Source organism: Miniopterus schreibersii, assembly GCF_964146895.1.
Source record: "Miniopterus schreibersii genome assembly, chromosome: 6".
In the NCBI taxonomy this organism is placed as follows: domain Eukaryota; kingdom Metazoa; phylum Chordata; class Mammalia; order Chiroptera; family Miniopteridae; genus Miniopterus; species Miniopterus schreibersii.
The window spans coordinates 49,786,050-49,800,541 of NC_138107.1; the positions used below are offsets into that span (position 1 = coordinate 49,786,050).

A 14,492-nucleotide genomic window follows, 5' to 3' on the forward strand; every position below is an offset into this window, starting at 1 on the left:
ATCAGATTGAATTTGCATAATAATCAGTTGCAAACCCTCTGAAATTTTTATTTGAAAGGTGATTGTTTTTAGAGGCAGGGATAAAACAAAGCCTGGGTTGCCTTGGTCTTGAGATAGGCTTGGTGAAAGGAAATGACAATTTCTAGCTGTCCTATTTTAGCAGTGAAACTCTATAAAATAACAGAAGCCATGCAAGTAAATTCTATGGTTTCTAATTAGCCTTTATGAGAAATTTTTGTGCTGACAAAAAATAGAAGACAGAGAAGTAACTTTATACAATGGCTGACCTGTCCATAGTTCCTTTGGTCTCATACAATAAAATGAAAAAATATAGTACAGTTGTACTGTACCTGGGAAGAGCACATGAGGTTCACATTTGAGGTTAATGTGAGTCACATATGTGCTAAACGCACAGCCCCTATATATATTTTTTGAGCCAGTATCTCCAAATGTGTTCAATAGGCATGTACTTTGTATCTTGACATCAAAGACAAGTTTCCATTTGGAACACTTTTAGGAATGTAACAAAAGAGAAAAAAAATTGAGCTTAGATCGATGCTGCACATAAACTAAACTGTCAATATTCTATACATCTATTTTTTCAGCATTCACCTCCTAAGTCAAGATACTGTTTAGACACAACAGGGTGATTATGTGGGAATGCTAATTAAATAATGCAGGACAAGAAACCTTTTGACAAAATTATTTTGATCTTAAATCATTATCTTGAAAAACATATGGCATGCATATACAACTAATATTAAGAAAGTAATGATGGAACTAGAAAGATAAAATGATTGCTTTCACTCTACTTCAAGGAGCCATGTGATATCTTTTATATGAAACTAATTTTGAGGTAAGCTACCTATTAGTAAATAATGTCATCTATGGTCCTATGCAAGAACATTTTGAAATACTAGTTAACTATCATTAGTTAACATATTACTGTAATACACAGAGTACCATCCAACAAGTCTACTAACCCTAAAGAAGTCATGAGAAGTAGGAGAGAAAATGCAAGCTGTTGAGACTGGATACTAGTAGGTTAGAACACTGTTTTTACTGTTTTCAGGCTGCAGGAAATGAGAAAGGGGCAATATGGAGGAAGAAGGGAGACCATGCAATGATTTTGTTACTGATTTCATTTACTTTTTCATCATAACTCCAACTAGGGAAATTTATTTTAAACTGGAAAAGTCTAAGAAAGGAAACTCACTATATATAAACCTATGGAGGGAGGAGAAATGTCTACATTGAGGAGTACAAGGAACTATAGTTACAGATTGTGTCATATAAAATGAAAAAACTGCTATTTGTAGAAAGCTTGTAAGATAAAAAGACATCAATGAACTAGAACTAGCAAAATTAATTAATAAAGCAGATGAAAGAGTAATATATATATAGAATTACATATGTATATATATATATATATATATATATACACATATATATGGGAAAAAGTGATGTATAAAGTTTTAGATGTGCATGTATGTGTGTGTGTTTTTAAATTTGCTAAGTCTTTCACACAAATTTATAAGAAAAAAACTGTCCTGCAACAGATAAAGCCCGGAGGAATGAAGAGACAAAAAAGAGAAAGAGTAGACAATTAGTAAAAATATATATGAAAAAAAAGTTCAAGTACACAAAAATCAAGGCACACATTAAAGCATTAAAATAAGTAACATTTTATCTATATCAATAAATTACAACTGAGGATGTGGTAGAACTGTCACTTTCAAATACTGCTAACTCATACATCAATGGTGATAACATCAAATGGTACAGTCCTTTTGGAAAGCAATTAGCAATATATATGAAAAGTTATAAAAATGTTCATATTATTTGACCCATTAATTTTAAATTTAGAACTCTTTAATGAGGAAATAATTCTAAATAAAAAACCCTATAGTAACAAAGATATGTAATTATTTAATTATAGCAGAAAAATATAGTGGAGTGGTCATATGAGTAAATTATGAAGATATAAAAATTATAATTGCTTAAAATGTTAATGATGGTTATTACTTGGTTAAAGGATAGTAACAGCTTTTTAATTTTTATATACTTAGTGATTTCTAAATTTTAAAAAATGGTCATGTTATATATTTTATAAAAGGTTAACCTTACAAAATTGATAATGAGTTCCTTGAGGGTAGTAAACACTCAAATATTATGAAAACTTCATTGAATATTAAAATATACACAGGTGATGGTGTTAAAGAGAAAAACTATGGGGATAAATACAGATATAGAAACTAAATATTTAGTGGAAAGATACTGAAAAAAAAAATCAAAATATTAACAGTTTCAATGTGATAGCATTTCATCTTTCCTCTATTTTTAAAATTTCTGTAATGTTACACTAAGCTTTTATTATACAATAAAACTAAACATAATTAAATAAGTAATTTCCATTACACTACAATACAAACTAATTTCACATGTATATAAAGTAGAAATCAAATATATTGCTTACCTCTCTTTCATCCATATTCAACCACTGCTTTGGATCTTCCTCAGTAGCCAGGAAGGCTATCAATTCCAAAGCTGTAAGACGAGTTTGACGTCTTGATGAGACAAATATCAAGACAGGTTTGGCTGGAGAATGGCTTCTAATTGCTGTTGACAAGTTGTGGAAAATAAAATGGTAAGCCACTCACACTGAAATCTGAATATATTACAATATCAAAGGGATACATGAAAGCTAATGTAGTGAGTGATTTAAGTGAATTCTTAATTTGGTCATGAAACACAGCATTATTTGAGGTACTAGATGGGCTGAGAGCATATTTGAGAAAGGACAGTAAAGGGAAGGTAGCTGGCCCTGAGGGAGCATATTGCCTGGGACAGGGAAGAGTTCATTTGTTGGTTCTCAGTTCTGTTTCTGAGCTGCTGAGGAAGGAGACACTTAAAAGCTGAGACTCTCCATTAATAACTGTACATGAAAACTAAATCTTAGGCTGCATTTTCTATTTCTGAGTTGGGTTTCTGCTTGCCTGAGAAATGATATCACAGAGTTAATTGGTCCTGGGATATGGAAAGAGAGCCAAGTCCTGCAGGGTGATGAACAGTCTCTAAGAAAAACCAAAAAAATTTCCTTTTTGTTTTGCTCTGTTCCCACTAGGTGGAAAATTAAGGGTTTGTATCAGTAAACTAGTAAGAGATAAGCCAGAAGAATGTTTTCCTTCACTTTTCTAAAAAAGTGTAAGGTTTCCAGTAGGAAGACAAGAGAATGTAGAAGACTGCTGAGGACAACACCAGGCCTGAGTCCGTATCTGAGTGACCGCACGTGGGTAGCTGACACACACAAGATTAGATGATAGTTTGAAAAAAAAAATACTTAAAGAGCCACATATATCATTTGACCTAACGAAAAGTGAGGTTTCTTTGCTATAGACAGGCTCCAAAATACTGGTAAAATGACACAAGTAGAATTAATACTCATTTCTACCTAGCTCTCTTAAAATAGAGATATTTAAATTTTTTACATGAGAAAGTCCAACTTGCTTGTAATTTCTTGTTTCAAATGTGAGCTGTAGAATTTATTTTTATGGGCTAAGAAACAAGGTTTGTAATGGAAATGTTGATATGACCTTGACTATGTTTATACTCTAATAGTGAGAAATAAAGCTATCCTAAAGTCATATTTCTAAACTCAAAGAAATATAGTGATTCCTTACAGGTATAATTAAGTAGTTTATAAAGATAACTGCTGTGCCGATACCACACCTAGAGCAGTGTAAGTATTTCAGTTATTTACTATTGATTTACACAATGCAAGATGCTTCATTCCAATCATTGGTATGCAATCATCCGTTCCTTAAATAAATATAAGCAATCTAAATAATACATACTCTAAAAAATAAACTCATTTATCTTCTCACTCACAGTTTATCAGAATATAATGGCAATGCTTTGATAAATCATATTAGAGATACAATGTTTAAAATACACGTTAGTACAATATTGGTATCGTTTGTACACATAACAGTGAATGAATGTCTCTTTCTTAAACCTCACCATTTAATGGATTTTCGCTGCTGCAAGAACAGGTGTGCCTGAACAGCGCATGGCAGATTTATTGTTCATTAGTGATTTTGTACAATGCTTCTGTGGAGGTGTAAATAATCTGAACTGCCAAGATTGGTCTCTAGTTTACAATCAATACTTTGCTTCTGTCATAAGGCTAATTACAGCAGCTAAAAAGTCACCTCACAACTGTCACCTCACTATCAACAGCCGTTCACATTAGAGAATTTATTTTGGAGGTTATTTTTAATTGATATAATAAATATTCCTTATGCAGCCTAAACAAAACATGTTTCTATAAAATAAGAGTGTTATTCTTAAATCTTTTCTGCTTGCCTAATTTACAAAGGGAAAAACAAAAAACAAAACAAAGAAAACAGAAGCAAAAAAAGTACTGAGATTTGTAAGTTTTATGGATTCTGGTAAAAATTAAGATTGTGTGATTCTGTTTTTTACTGTGGCTTCTATTTATCATTTGCTCAAACTACATTAAGAAAACACCCTAACAGATTTTTGGGTTGATTTGATTACTATTTAAAAGTGTATACATTTATCCTACTACAAATATCTTTTTTATAAATCTAATTTTCAATAGTTAATTCAACATATATTTATATCCTTAACAGTTAAGGTGGAGCAGTACCGCCCTTTCAAAGAAACCCAAATTACTTAGAATGCATTTAAAGGCTACCACACAAAACAGTGGCTATTCATTACAAGAACTGAAAGCTTACCCTGAAACGTAGGCTTATTCATACTAGCCATACGAGGACAGTAATGTTGACCCGGGAAGCCCTGAATGTGAACTTCCAGTGGAACTGGGCGTACTGATGGTCGGAAGTTGAACAAGCCCATCTAGAGTAAAAATGAGAGAGAAACCACTTTCAGTTTTTATAGTTAAGTTTATCATGTTATAGTGCTTCCTTAATGAGGCCACCTAAGCCCCATTATTAAATGCCTGGTTTATTGATCTTCCACGTACCTGACGAATATTGAGCCAGTCTGCAAGGTCTCTGGCATTAGCTAATGCAGTGGATAGTCCAACTATTCTAACAGGTTTTTCTGTGTGCGATGAGATGAAATTTGTTCGAGAGACAATGACTTCTAGAACAGGGCCTCTTTCCTCCCCTAGGAAGTAAGAACAATGCACGTTACTAATTTTAACAAATCCTGATGTTGGCTGATACAGGTACAAGAGCCAAAGTTTGTAAAATGGCTTCCAGTACAGTGGTACCCACCAAGCAGATGGATCTCGTCTATGATGAGAATTGTGACTTCCTTTACATAGTTCCTGTTTTGCCAGCTTCTGCTGACTCCATCCCATTTCTCTGGTGTGGTAACGATCAGGTCAGCTTTGGCAATGGATTTCATATCAGGAGTCACATCCCCTGTTAGTTCAATAACTCTGGAGAGGAATAAAATTATCCCTTTAATGTTTCAAGTAACATATGACTTTGGAAAGGCAAAAATATATCTTTCAAAATAAAATTTTATAATGCTAAAAACTACTTTATCTCCCTTTGATTTCTGAAATGTTCTGTGAGTTGAGTCCCAAATATGTATTTTAAGAATTTTAAGATGATTTCCTCCCATAAAATGAAAGACATAAAAATTCAAAACACTAACGATCTAACTTTTACGCAGATATGAAACGTGTCAAACTTTGCTCTATGTTTACAAAATCTCTGCCCATGTGATTTTAAAGAGATGAACTCACACCTCCTTCTCCATATGTGGGAAAAAACACCTTTCCAATGAGGGAAAGTGTTACCTCATTAAGAGGAGACATTAATTAAGAGTATGATTATGTGTAAGCTTCATTTCTTAGGTTAAAATTTTCTGTATAAATTACAGGCTAATTCAAACATATAGGACATAAAGAGGAAAGCTGGGGCAAATATGTGCCACCTCATTATGAGCACACCCAGTTTTATAGTGAAAAAGAGGGAAATCTGGAGGTGAACTGAAAATTTTAGGAAATCACTAAATAATTTTTACATGTTTTAACACACACAAAAAATGGGCAAGATTGGTTACTCCTAGTGTAGTGTTCCCAAAGTGTTTACTTATTTTCACTCAATTTTACTTTTACTTATTATTTGGAATATGTAGTGCACTCATACGACTCAAAGAATATGTAATGAACAGTCTCTGTAACAGGTCTATTCTTTGGTCACCCAGTTGTCATTCTGAAGCAACCATGTATTTATATTCTTCACCATTTTTCTAAAACTAAGGTAGAATACTTTATGTAAAACATTTTTAACAGTATCTCTAAAGATCATTCCTTCAAAATATAAAAAGCTCTTTCTTTTACATAGTGAAACAATTTATTTTGTTGTGTGTAAACATAATTTATTTAGTGGACTCTTGAGTTACCTGCAACCTGGCTATTAAAAACAATACTGCAATGAATAACCTCATGTAATACTTAACTATTGTTTAAAAAGTAATACCCTTTAAAGAATTTCTACTGTTTGGTAAATTATCCACATGTAAAATGCCTTCTAAGCAGTTTTGAAATGGTATGAAAAAATATTTCTTATGCTTTAGATTTAAAATTTTTGAGAAAATTATCTTGCCAATAAAAGTATTCAAATGAAACAATTTAAAGAATTTTATCTTTCAGTCTTAAAACAATGGGAATATTGATAACATTTTAGTAGTAGTTACAATACCTTTAAATAAAAGACTATGGAAATCACTATAAAAGCATTCATTTTATGCATATCTTTTACTTGTTGATTCCTTTAGATTATCCAAAGAATATCATTTGAAAAAAATAAGAACTTACTTTTTACCAAGTTTTTCTTCTATTCTAACTTTCCAATCATCCATTCTTTCACGTACTAGAGCTTTTAGGGGTGCAATATATACTGCCTACAGGCGGGGGGGGCAAAAAGACTCATGAAAATATGTTAGTAGTTTCAAATAAAGGTAAACTCCATAAAATTTATCAAAATATGACAGTGTGGTTTTAAAATGTATCTTTTAATACTGAAAGACTTAAAATTTTAAATTAATGGGAAAAAGTCATTAACTTAATCTACACTTATCCAAAGTAAGACTGAAATATAATACATCATGAAAATATTGACAGAAAATTTTATGTATTTTCTAAAAAGCACCAAAGGTAATTTTTTAAGAAGTATTTTTTTACAGTAAAATTATCTTCTAACATAATGTAAAAAAAATAAGAAATTTATGAGATAATATATTAACTGAGAAATTAGGGGTCAGATGAAATAAGTTTTCCTGGAATTATAATCAAGAGTTATATGAGTTGTAACTTTTTTTACAAAAAAGCTACTAATTTTGAAATTCAGAATAGAAATAATCTGCTTATTTGACTTTTAATGTAGATTTTTATGGAAGATGTCAGTTATACATCTATTTTAGGTGTTATGTCTTTTATTTTTTTGAAAAACAACTGGTCCTAATAATCCAAATTTACAGATTATTCACTGAAAAATAATTCTTTCCTTTCTAAAACGTTTCAAATTTAGAGTAGAGCTCTGCTGGTATATTAACAAGTCACCTTAATTGATTAACGATCATGTAGTAGACAGAGAAATAGGAAAACTAAGCAAGAAAGAAAAGCCACTAATTGGAAGTCACTAAAAAAGGAAGTTAAAACATTTCTGAAATCATAAAATCACGAAAATAGCACATAATTCCAATCACAACATATGAATTAGCTTTCTTAAAAAATGTTTTTAAACTGTGAGTACTTCATATTTCAAGAACACTTAAAATCAATGCTTATTTGACTTGTCATGTTATTTTACATTACATAAAAATATGGTCATTTAGAGAAAAGTAGAATAAAAGCTACCTCTACATTCCTGTGTATAATCAAACTGTATTTGTTAAAGTATTTGTATTTCCTTCATAGCCAAAGACTTTGGATTATGAATCATTATATATCTTATAAATATGGCTATGAATTAGGTATCTTATAATGAAATACCAAAAAGTATAGATATCTTATGATGAGGAAAGGACATCTGAGGACCAATATGTACATTATAAATCTAACTTGACTCCAAAATTTAAAATAAATTTTCTTGTGGCCAGTTATTCTAATACTCAGCACCGCCCCCTCCCCCCCCCCCCGCTGCCCTCTGCCAAGCCCAACACCCCTGCACTAACCAGAAATATTTCCCAAGAGAGTAACAAAGCTACTCATTGAATCCTGCCAGGATATTGTGAACGGGCTAGTATACAGATTATAAAATGCCTTGTCCAATTGAATGTAAGCATGTGATTCTTTCAAACAGACCTTTGAAGTAGGGTACTTGTTGAAGACTCTGAAAATGGCCAATTCAGCTGCAACAGTCTTTCCTGATCCAGTGGGTGCTCCGAGCAGGACATTGCAGTCTGTGTGATACAGTGTATGAAATATTTGTGTCTGCACAGGGTTAAAGTGGCTAAAGTTGTAAAGGGCTTCATATGCTTCACACCCCAAAGCTGTGATTGGTAAAGGCTGAAGATCCAATAACTCTGAAAAGGCGAAAGATACATCAGGTACTATTAAACAAATAACTGGAAAATATGCACAATACTGCACACTGTATCTTAGCAATAAATTAGAACAAACCTTAATTCTTTAGAGGGGGAAAAAAGTTTAACATAGATTCTGATACGATAGTCGCAGACCTTTTTTCCCCATTACCACATTTATAATGTTGACCCACTGGACAATTTTTGGAGGAGTTCCCCATAAGCCAACTACAATGCCATATTTCTTTTCTAATCAGGGAAGTAATCTGAATGACAGGCATATAAAAGCATGCATGTTATAAAAAAAACCTAAATCTCCAATTTGTAGAGAAATGAGAGCCATTCACAAACTTCAGTACTAGAATAGTTACTATAACAAATTACTTTTGATCTGTTAGACAACTGACAAAACTAGAGTGGTCAAGTGAACTGCTGGTTTAGCCAATGGAAACCAAAATGGACCTGAGTTATTCTAAGTTGGATTTTGATTCAGATTCAGCTTTAAAGCATAGACACTTTCCAACATTAACGAAAGCATTAATTTTGGAACATCAACGATTCAAACTACTATTCAATATGTTACCTGTATGGGGAGGATGTCTTTCTGGCAGAATCAGGTGTTGGAAGTTGATAATACACACAGCCTCGGCTCCTAACCATCTATCAGACACGGCTCGGATGTAGTATTGGGAAGGCAAAGGTTCAAAAATAGGGATTGTAAATACCAGTAGTTGAGCTTCTTTACTAATGACCTAATGTGAAATAAAGTCTAAAATGAATATGGATAGTCTAATATCAGAAAGGTCTTATTAATCTATTGTAAAAATAATGGTATCTACAATAATATGCACTAGAGATAAAGAAAACATCTTGGATTTCTAAATCGCTGATATATTCAAGTACTTCAGAAAGTTGTGGTTGGTTCCCTTCTTAAGACACCTGATATAACAGAAGGTAACAGTTAATACTCAATTTACATTTTTTACAATGCAGAGCATCATGAATTAACAAGTTATCAATTCGACTTTTTATCAGAATTTCCCAAACTTTATTCATTCAATTACTTAACTGCATGATTATTATTTAATATTTTTCTTCAAATTTGATCACTTACTTAAGTGGAAAAATAGAACCACTCGGAATAGAAGGTAATTATGAAGACAAATGCAATAAAAACAAACACTGCTATGAAATTCTATTGCTACTCCCAGCCTGAAGCCTGCTTTCTCTTTGGTAAAAAGAGAAATTAGGAATGAAGCGTCAGAGTCAGACATGCCAGCATCAAATTAGGTCTTTCATTTGGAATTTATGGAGAATTTTAAAAGGAATGCCATATCTGATGATTATTGTTTTGTTAATTATATGTGGAAAGTGAGAGTTGTGAAATGTTAATTTGAAACTTACCTTTTCTAAGGCAGTAAGATTAGACGGACCCATTTAAGAATCTCACTCTACTATGTGTCTCTTGCCTTTTTCGGATTTCATTCCCCCCCCTTTTTTCCTATCCTTTTTGCCACTGTATTTACTTAAATCAGGCTGTGCTTTGTGTTCAAATTTTTAAAAAAATCACAATGTGATTTAATACTATGTAGTACAGTGTTTATGTATCACCTAAAGTTCTTATTTCTTATTATTTTTATATATTTTATCCCACTTATTTTACATATTCCACCCTCTGAAAGCCATGCCTTAAACCATGATAATGAGTATAATTCAATTTCTCAAACTAAGAGCACATTGGATATATCATACTGTGACATTTACTGTTTTCTTTTAAAACCACTCAAACATAAAAAAAAGCATTAATGACACTAGAAGTTATAGAAAGATAAGTAAAAGCAGAAATTGTTAGTTTATATTTTCCATTTATGATAGCAACATAATAAGGATTTAGCCATACACAGATATTTACCTGTTTTTTAAGAACTAGAAAATACTCTGAATGATAAATATGATCATTTGTAGGATCTTCTACCCAAATCCACCAGGGTTCTCCTACTGTCCCATGGACCTAGAAGAGAAATAGTATCCTTATACTATGTGCATTATAACTCGAATGAGGAATATAGCGTTGTTTATATAACCAGTACACATTGTTTTTAACAGCTTTATTGATACATATCAAAGTTTACATTTAAAATAGAGTTCAATGGTTTTAATATATTTACAGAGTTGTACAATCACCTCTATAATCTAATTTTAGAACATTTTCATCACTCTAAAAAGAAAACTTGTATGCATTAGCAGTCACTACTTATCTTTCTCTATTCCATAACCTCCAACCCTTGACAACCACAATCTACTTTCTTTCTCTATAGATCTGCCTATTCTGGACATCTCATATAAATGGAATAATTTAATATGTGGTCATTTCTGTCTGGCTTCTTTCACTTACTATAATGTTTTCAAGGTCATTCATATTAGAGTATACATTAGTACTTCATTTCTTTTTATAGACAAATCATATTCCGTTGGATAGATACCATCTTTTGTATATTCATTCCTTTTTCTTTTCTTTTTTTCCCCCTAAAAAAATCCAGTTTTATTCAGTATTCATCTCTTTCAAGTGACTCAGGAGATGACCTCATTTCCTGCAAAAATTTTGATTAGCATAAGCCAATCAACTTATGGCATCTCCCCCCTTACAATAGGTGGTGGTAAAGGGCAGGCTCATGACCAATACCGGCCAACTTAGACTAATGGAAAGGTCTTACAGTCCATGCTCTGGGCTGGTGCAGTGGGGTGTTTCCTTCCTTCTTTAAATGTGAAAAGAGAAGCATGAAAACGTGATCCAGCTAAGTGGTTCTGTTGGTTGGAGTACCATCCCATATTCCAAACAGGTTGTGGGTTGGATTCCTAGTTCAGGCACATACCTAGGTTGTGGGTTCAATCCCTGGTCGGGGCATGTACGGAGGTAACCAATTGATGTTTCTCTCTCTCTCATCCTCTCTCTAAAATCAATAAGCATCCTCAGGTTAGGATAAAAAAATTATAAAAAAATAAAAATAAGCATGAAAACATTTGGGAAGTAGGTGTCAGCAGAGCAGAAGGATGTAAAGATCCTAAGCGCTGAACGATATATTAATATATTATACCACATGTGTTTCTTGAGGATGAGAGTAAATATTACTACAATGTTTTAAATGAATCTTTAATATATATTTTTTGAGAGAATTTTCTAAATGCCTAAGGACAGATGTAAGGAGGTATAGTGGAATGTGAAGCAGAGACATTTTTGCTTAACAATGAGATAGGTATTTTCCACTCTACCTGATCATTCCAACTGAAATCAGCACAGACACTGAGAGTCACTCGAAGCACAGTCCGTGTGATGGGCTGAATGGAAGCTTCCATTGTAACAGAAGGAATCTGATGAACACATTGTTTGACCTTGAGTCCAATATTCACATGGTGCAGCATGTGACCTGCAAGGAAAACATCACATAGAAGAAATGTGTCCAAACAGAATAAAAGCAATATAATCTGACTTGTAAATGGGATTTCAGAGAAGGTGATTTTATTGCTTGTTTTATGATTTGCTATGTAGAATAGTTGACATTCTTGACCTGGCATGTTTGAATATTTTGTAATAGTTAACTTGAATTAGCAATTCATAGCTCTGAAAACCAGTATCAAGGTTTCTTCAGCTATGAATAGGGTTCTTAAAATTACTGAGACTTAATAGTGTTCAAACTGCTATAAATAGTTCCTCATTTCTTCTAGTTAGTTTATGACACATTATAAAAATATTTAATGTTTTTTTGAAACAGCCATTAATTTATTCAAAGTGTATTTCAGAACTCTATACCCATGATAGTAAATGCTTTAATAATAAAACACAACTCATCCATCCATATCTATTTCCAGAAAAACATAAAGATAAAATATTAAATATGGTCAATCTAGCACAAAATCAACCACTTTAGCCACTTATACATATTTTTATAAATGATCAGATTCCAAAATACAGATATGTATGCCAGTCCCAAGGTGGGCAGGGGAGTTAGAGACAGATGTCACTTACTATAAACATTTTCCTACTCCAGTTCAAGCAACTAAGTGGAAATAGGTTTTATATATATATATATATATATATATATATATATATATATATTTAAAATTTTTCAATTACAGTTTATTAATATTAAATAATGTTAAATTATTTTATATTAGCTTATTGTATCAATCTTTCTTGGTTCTTCATAATATAACTGTAAAAGAATATTTATAAATAAATCAAATGTTTTATGTTTATCCAAATTTGAAAGTGATCTTCCTTATTTTGATAAAATATTTACATATGATACCCCAATGTGAATACTCTCAATTTTCCTAGTTAATATCCTTAATTTCTCTATTTAAATTGATACTTCCCTTCTGTCTTCAAAGTACTATTCTTACTACTTCTTACTCTTCTTACTACTATCTCAGCCTCTCTTCACATCTCTGGACCTTTTGCAGCAGCAATCCTCCCTCTTATTTTTATTCAGTCTGACTCTCTTGATGTGTAGTATCTACACATTTAGAATCTGAAATACTACCTAATCAATGTGTTATATGTTTGTCCAATAAAATGTCAAGGTGCATGGAAATGTATATAGGAATAATTTTGCAGTATTATGTGATAAAAAGCAGAAGGCCAAGTGCTATTTGGTCTGATAACACTGGTAACAATTGGGTTTAAAGATATGTATGTGTGTAATGATGAAGTTCATTTAGAAATGCTGAAGAAATGTAGACATAATTTTTTTCATATAAAACTATTAATATACATAAGAAAAGAGTATAGAATGAATTAAATATTAAGAAATAAATTGAGGATAAGCCTCACTGACAAACTCTCATCATTTATAGCTGAGATTCTATTTGTAAAAGACTCAATTTAAGGGTGTGATGATCTAAACTCCATTTTTTTCTTTTTTAAATCCTCATCAGAGGATATTTTTTCCACTCCCTCTCTGAAAGAGAGTAGAAGGGAGACACACAGAGAGAGAAACACCCATGTGAGAGAGACACATAGATTGGTTGCCTTCTGCACACTTCTGACTGGGGCCAGAGATCGAGCCTGCAACCGAGGTATGTGTCCTTAGCTGGAATCAAACCCGGGACCCTTCAGTCTGCAGGCCAACACTCTAACCACTGAGCAAAACCAGCGAGGGCTAACCTCCATTTTAACTGCTAATTCTTTCAAGTGACATCATAAAATTTGGAGGAACTTCTGCTAGAATTCAGATAAATAAAAAAGAAATTTCATAAAAATGATAAAAATTTATCTTGAGTAATATGAAAATTCACATTACTTAATATTTGATATGCACAGAACACATTAAAACATTTTTGCTTCCTTCTTACCTATTTCATCTTTCCTCATGTCTTTCAGCTTATCAACAGTAAGCTTTTTTTCTTCTAATCTTGTTAGAATGTGTGGTGGTAAGACTGAAAACTGTCTCAAAGGGCTGGCCCAACCCCAGAGCCTCTTGTCGATGACTTTACTAAGATTCAGGAGCTTGTAGGTCATGGCAGGCCAACGTTTCCTCAGAGCAATTTCAAAAAGAGCACGGACAATTCTAGCAGCGTTCTGAAGAATAAAAAGGGGGAGGCTGATGGTGAGGTAGCATGGACTTATAAACCTGCCAATACATTTGTCATTCAGACTCAGTTTAAAAAGGAGTATGTCAAGCTGCATCCTCTAACTGTGGGCAGCATCTATTCTTATATACACCTAATTATCTGTGCTATTTCTACACAAGAACCGCCTCCTTTGTATGCATGTGGACGTTACCCGTTTAACATTCAGAGGGTAGCCTTACTTCCAGTTCTTAGGAAGCTCCAGCCCACCCTCCAAACAGGAATGAAAGGGGGGGAAGGCGAGTACAGCACAGCGAGGAGACTCCTGAGAACACCAGAGCCTCGCATAGTGAGGTGATTAAATTTACCAGGCCATTCAGAGACAGGGGAAG

General features: G+C 32.7%; 1 protein-coding gene across 6 annotated transcripts in view; it reads right to left on the reverse strand.

Annotated features, from left to right (window-relative positions):
• The window catches only part of ASCC3 (activating signal cointegrator 1 complex subunit 3), a 219,494-nt gene that overhangs the window by 80,994 nt on the left and 124,008 nt on the right, over window positions 1–14,492 (reverse strand). For 5 of the 6 annotated variants that reach the window (XM_081140696.1, XM_081140697.1, XM_081140698.1 and 2 more), the window contains exons 21-30: window positions 13,885–14,110; window positions 11,803–11,957; window positions 10,445–10,543; window positions 9,116–9,284; window positions 8,312–8,532; window positions 6,824–6,909; window positions 5,268–5,434; window positions 5,012–5,157; window positions 4,764–4,884; window positions 2,477–2,619 (exon numbers count right to left, since the gene is read on the reverse strand). In XM_081140696.1, the coding sequence (XP_080996822.1) occupies window positions 2,477–2,619; window positions 4,764–4,884; window positions 5,012–5,157; window positions 5,268–5,434; window positions 6,824–6,909; window positions 8,312–8,532; window positions 9,116–9,284; window positions 10,445–10,543; window positions 11,803–11,957; window positions 13,885–14,110 (1,533 nt within the window). Of the gene's footprint in view, window positions 1–2,476; window positions 2,620–4,763; window positions 4,885–5,011; window positions 5,158–5,267; window positions 5,435–6,823; window positions 6,910–8,311; window positions 8,533–9,115; window positions 9,285–10,444; window positions 10,544–11,802; window positions 11,958–13,884; window positions 14,111–14,492 lie in introns of those variants that run through there. The other variant, XM_081140701.1, reaches the window with a different exon arrangement.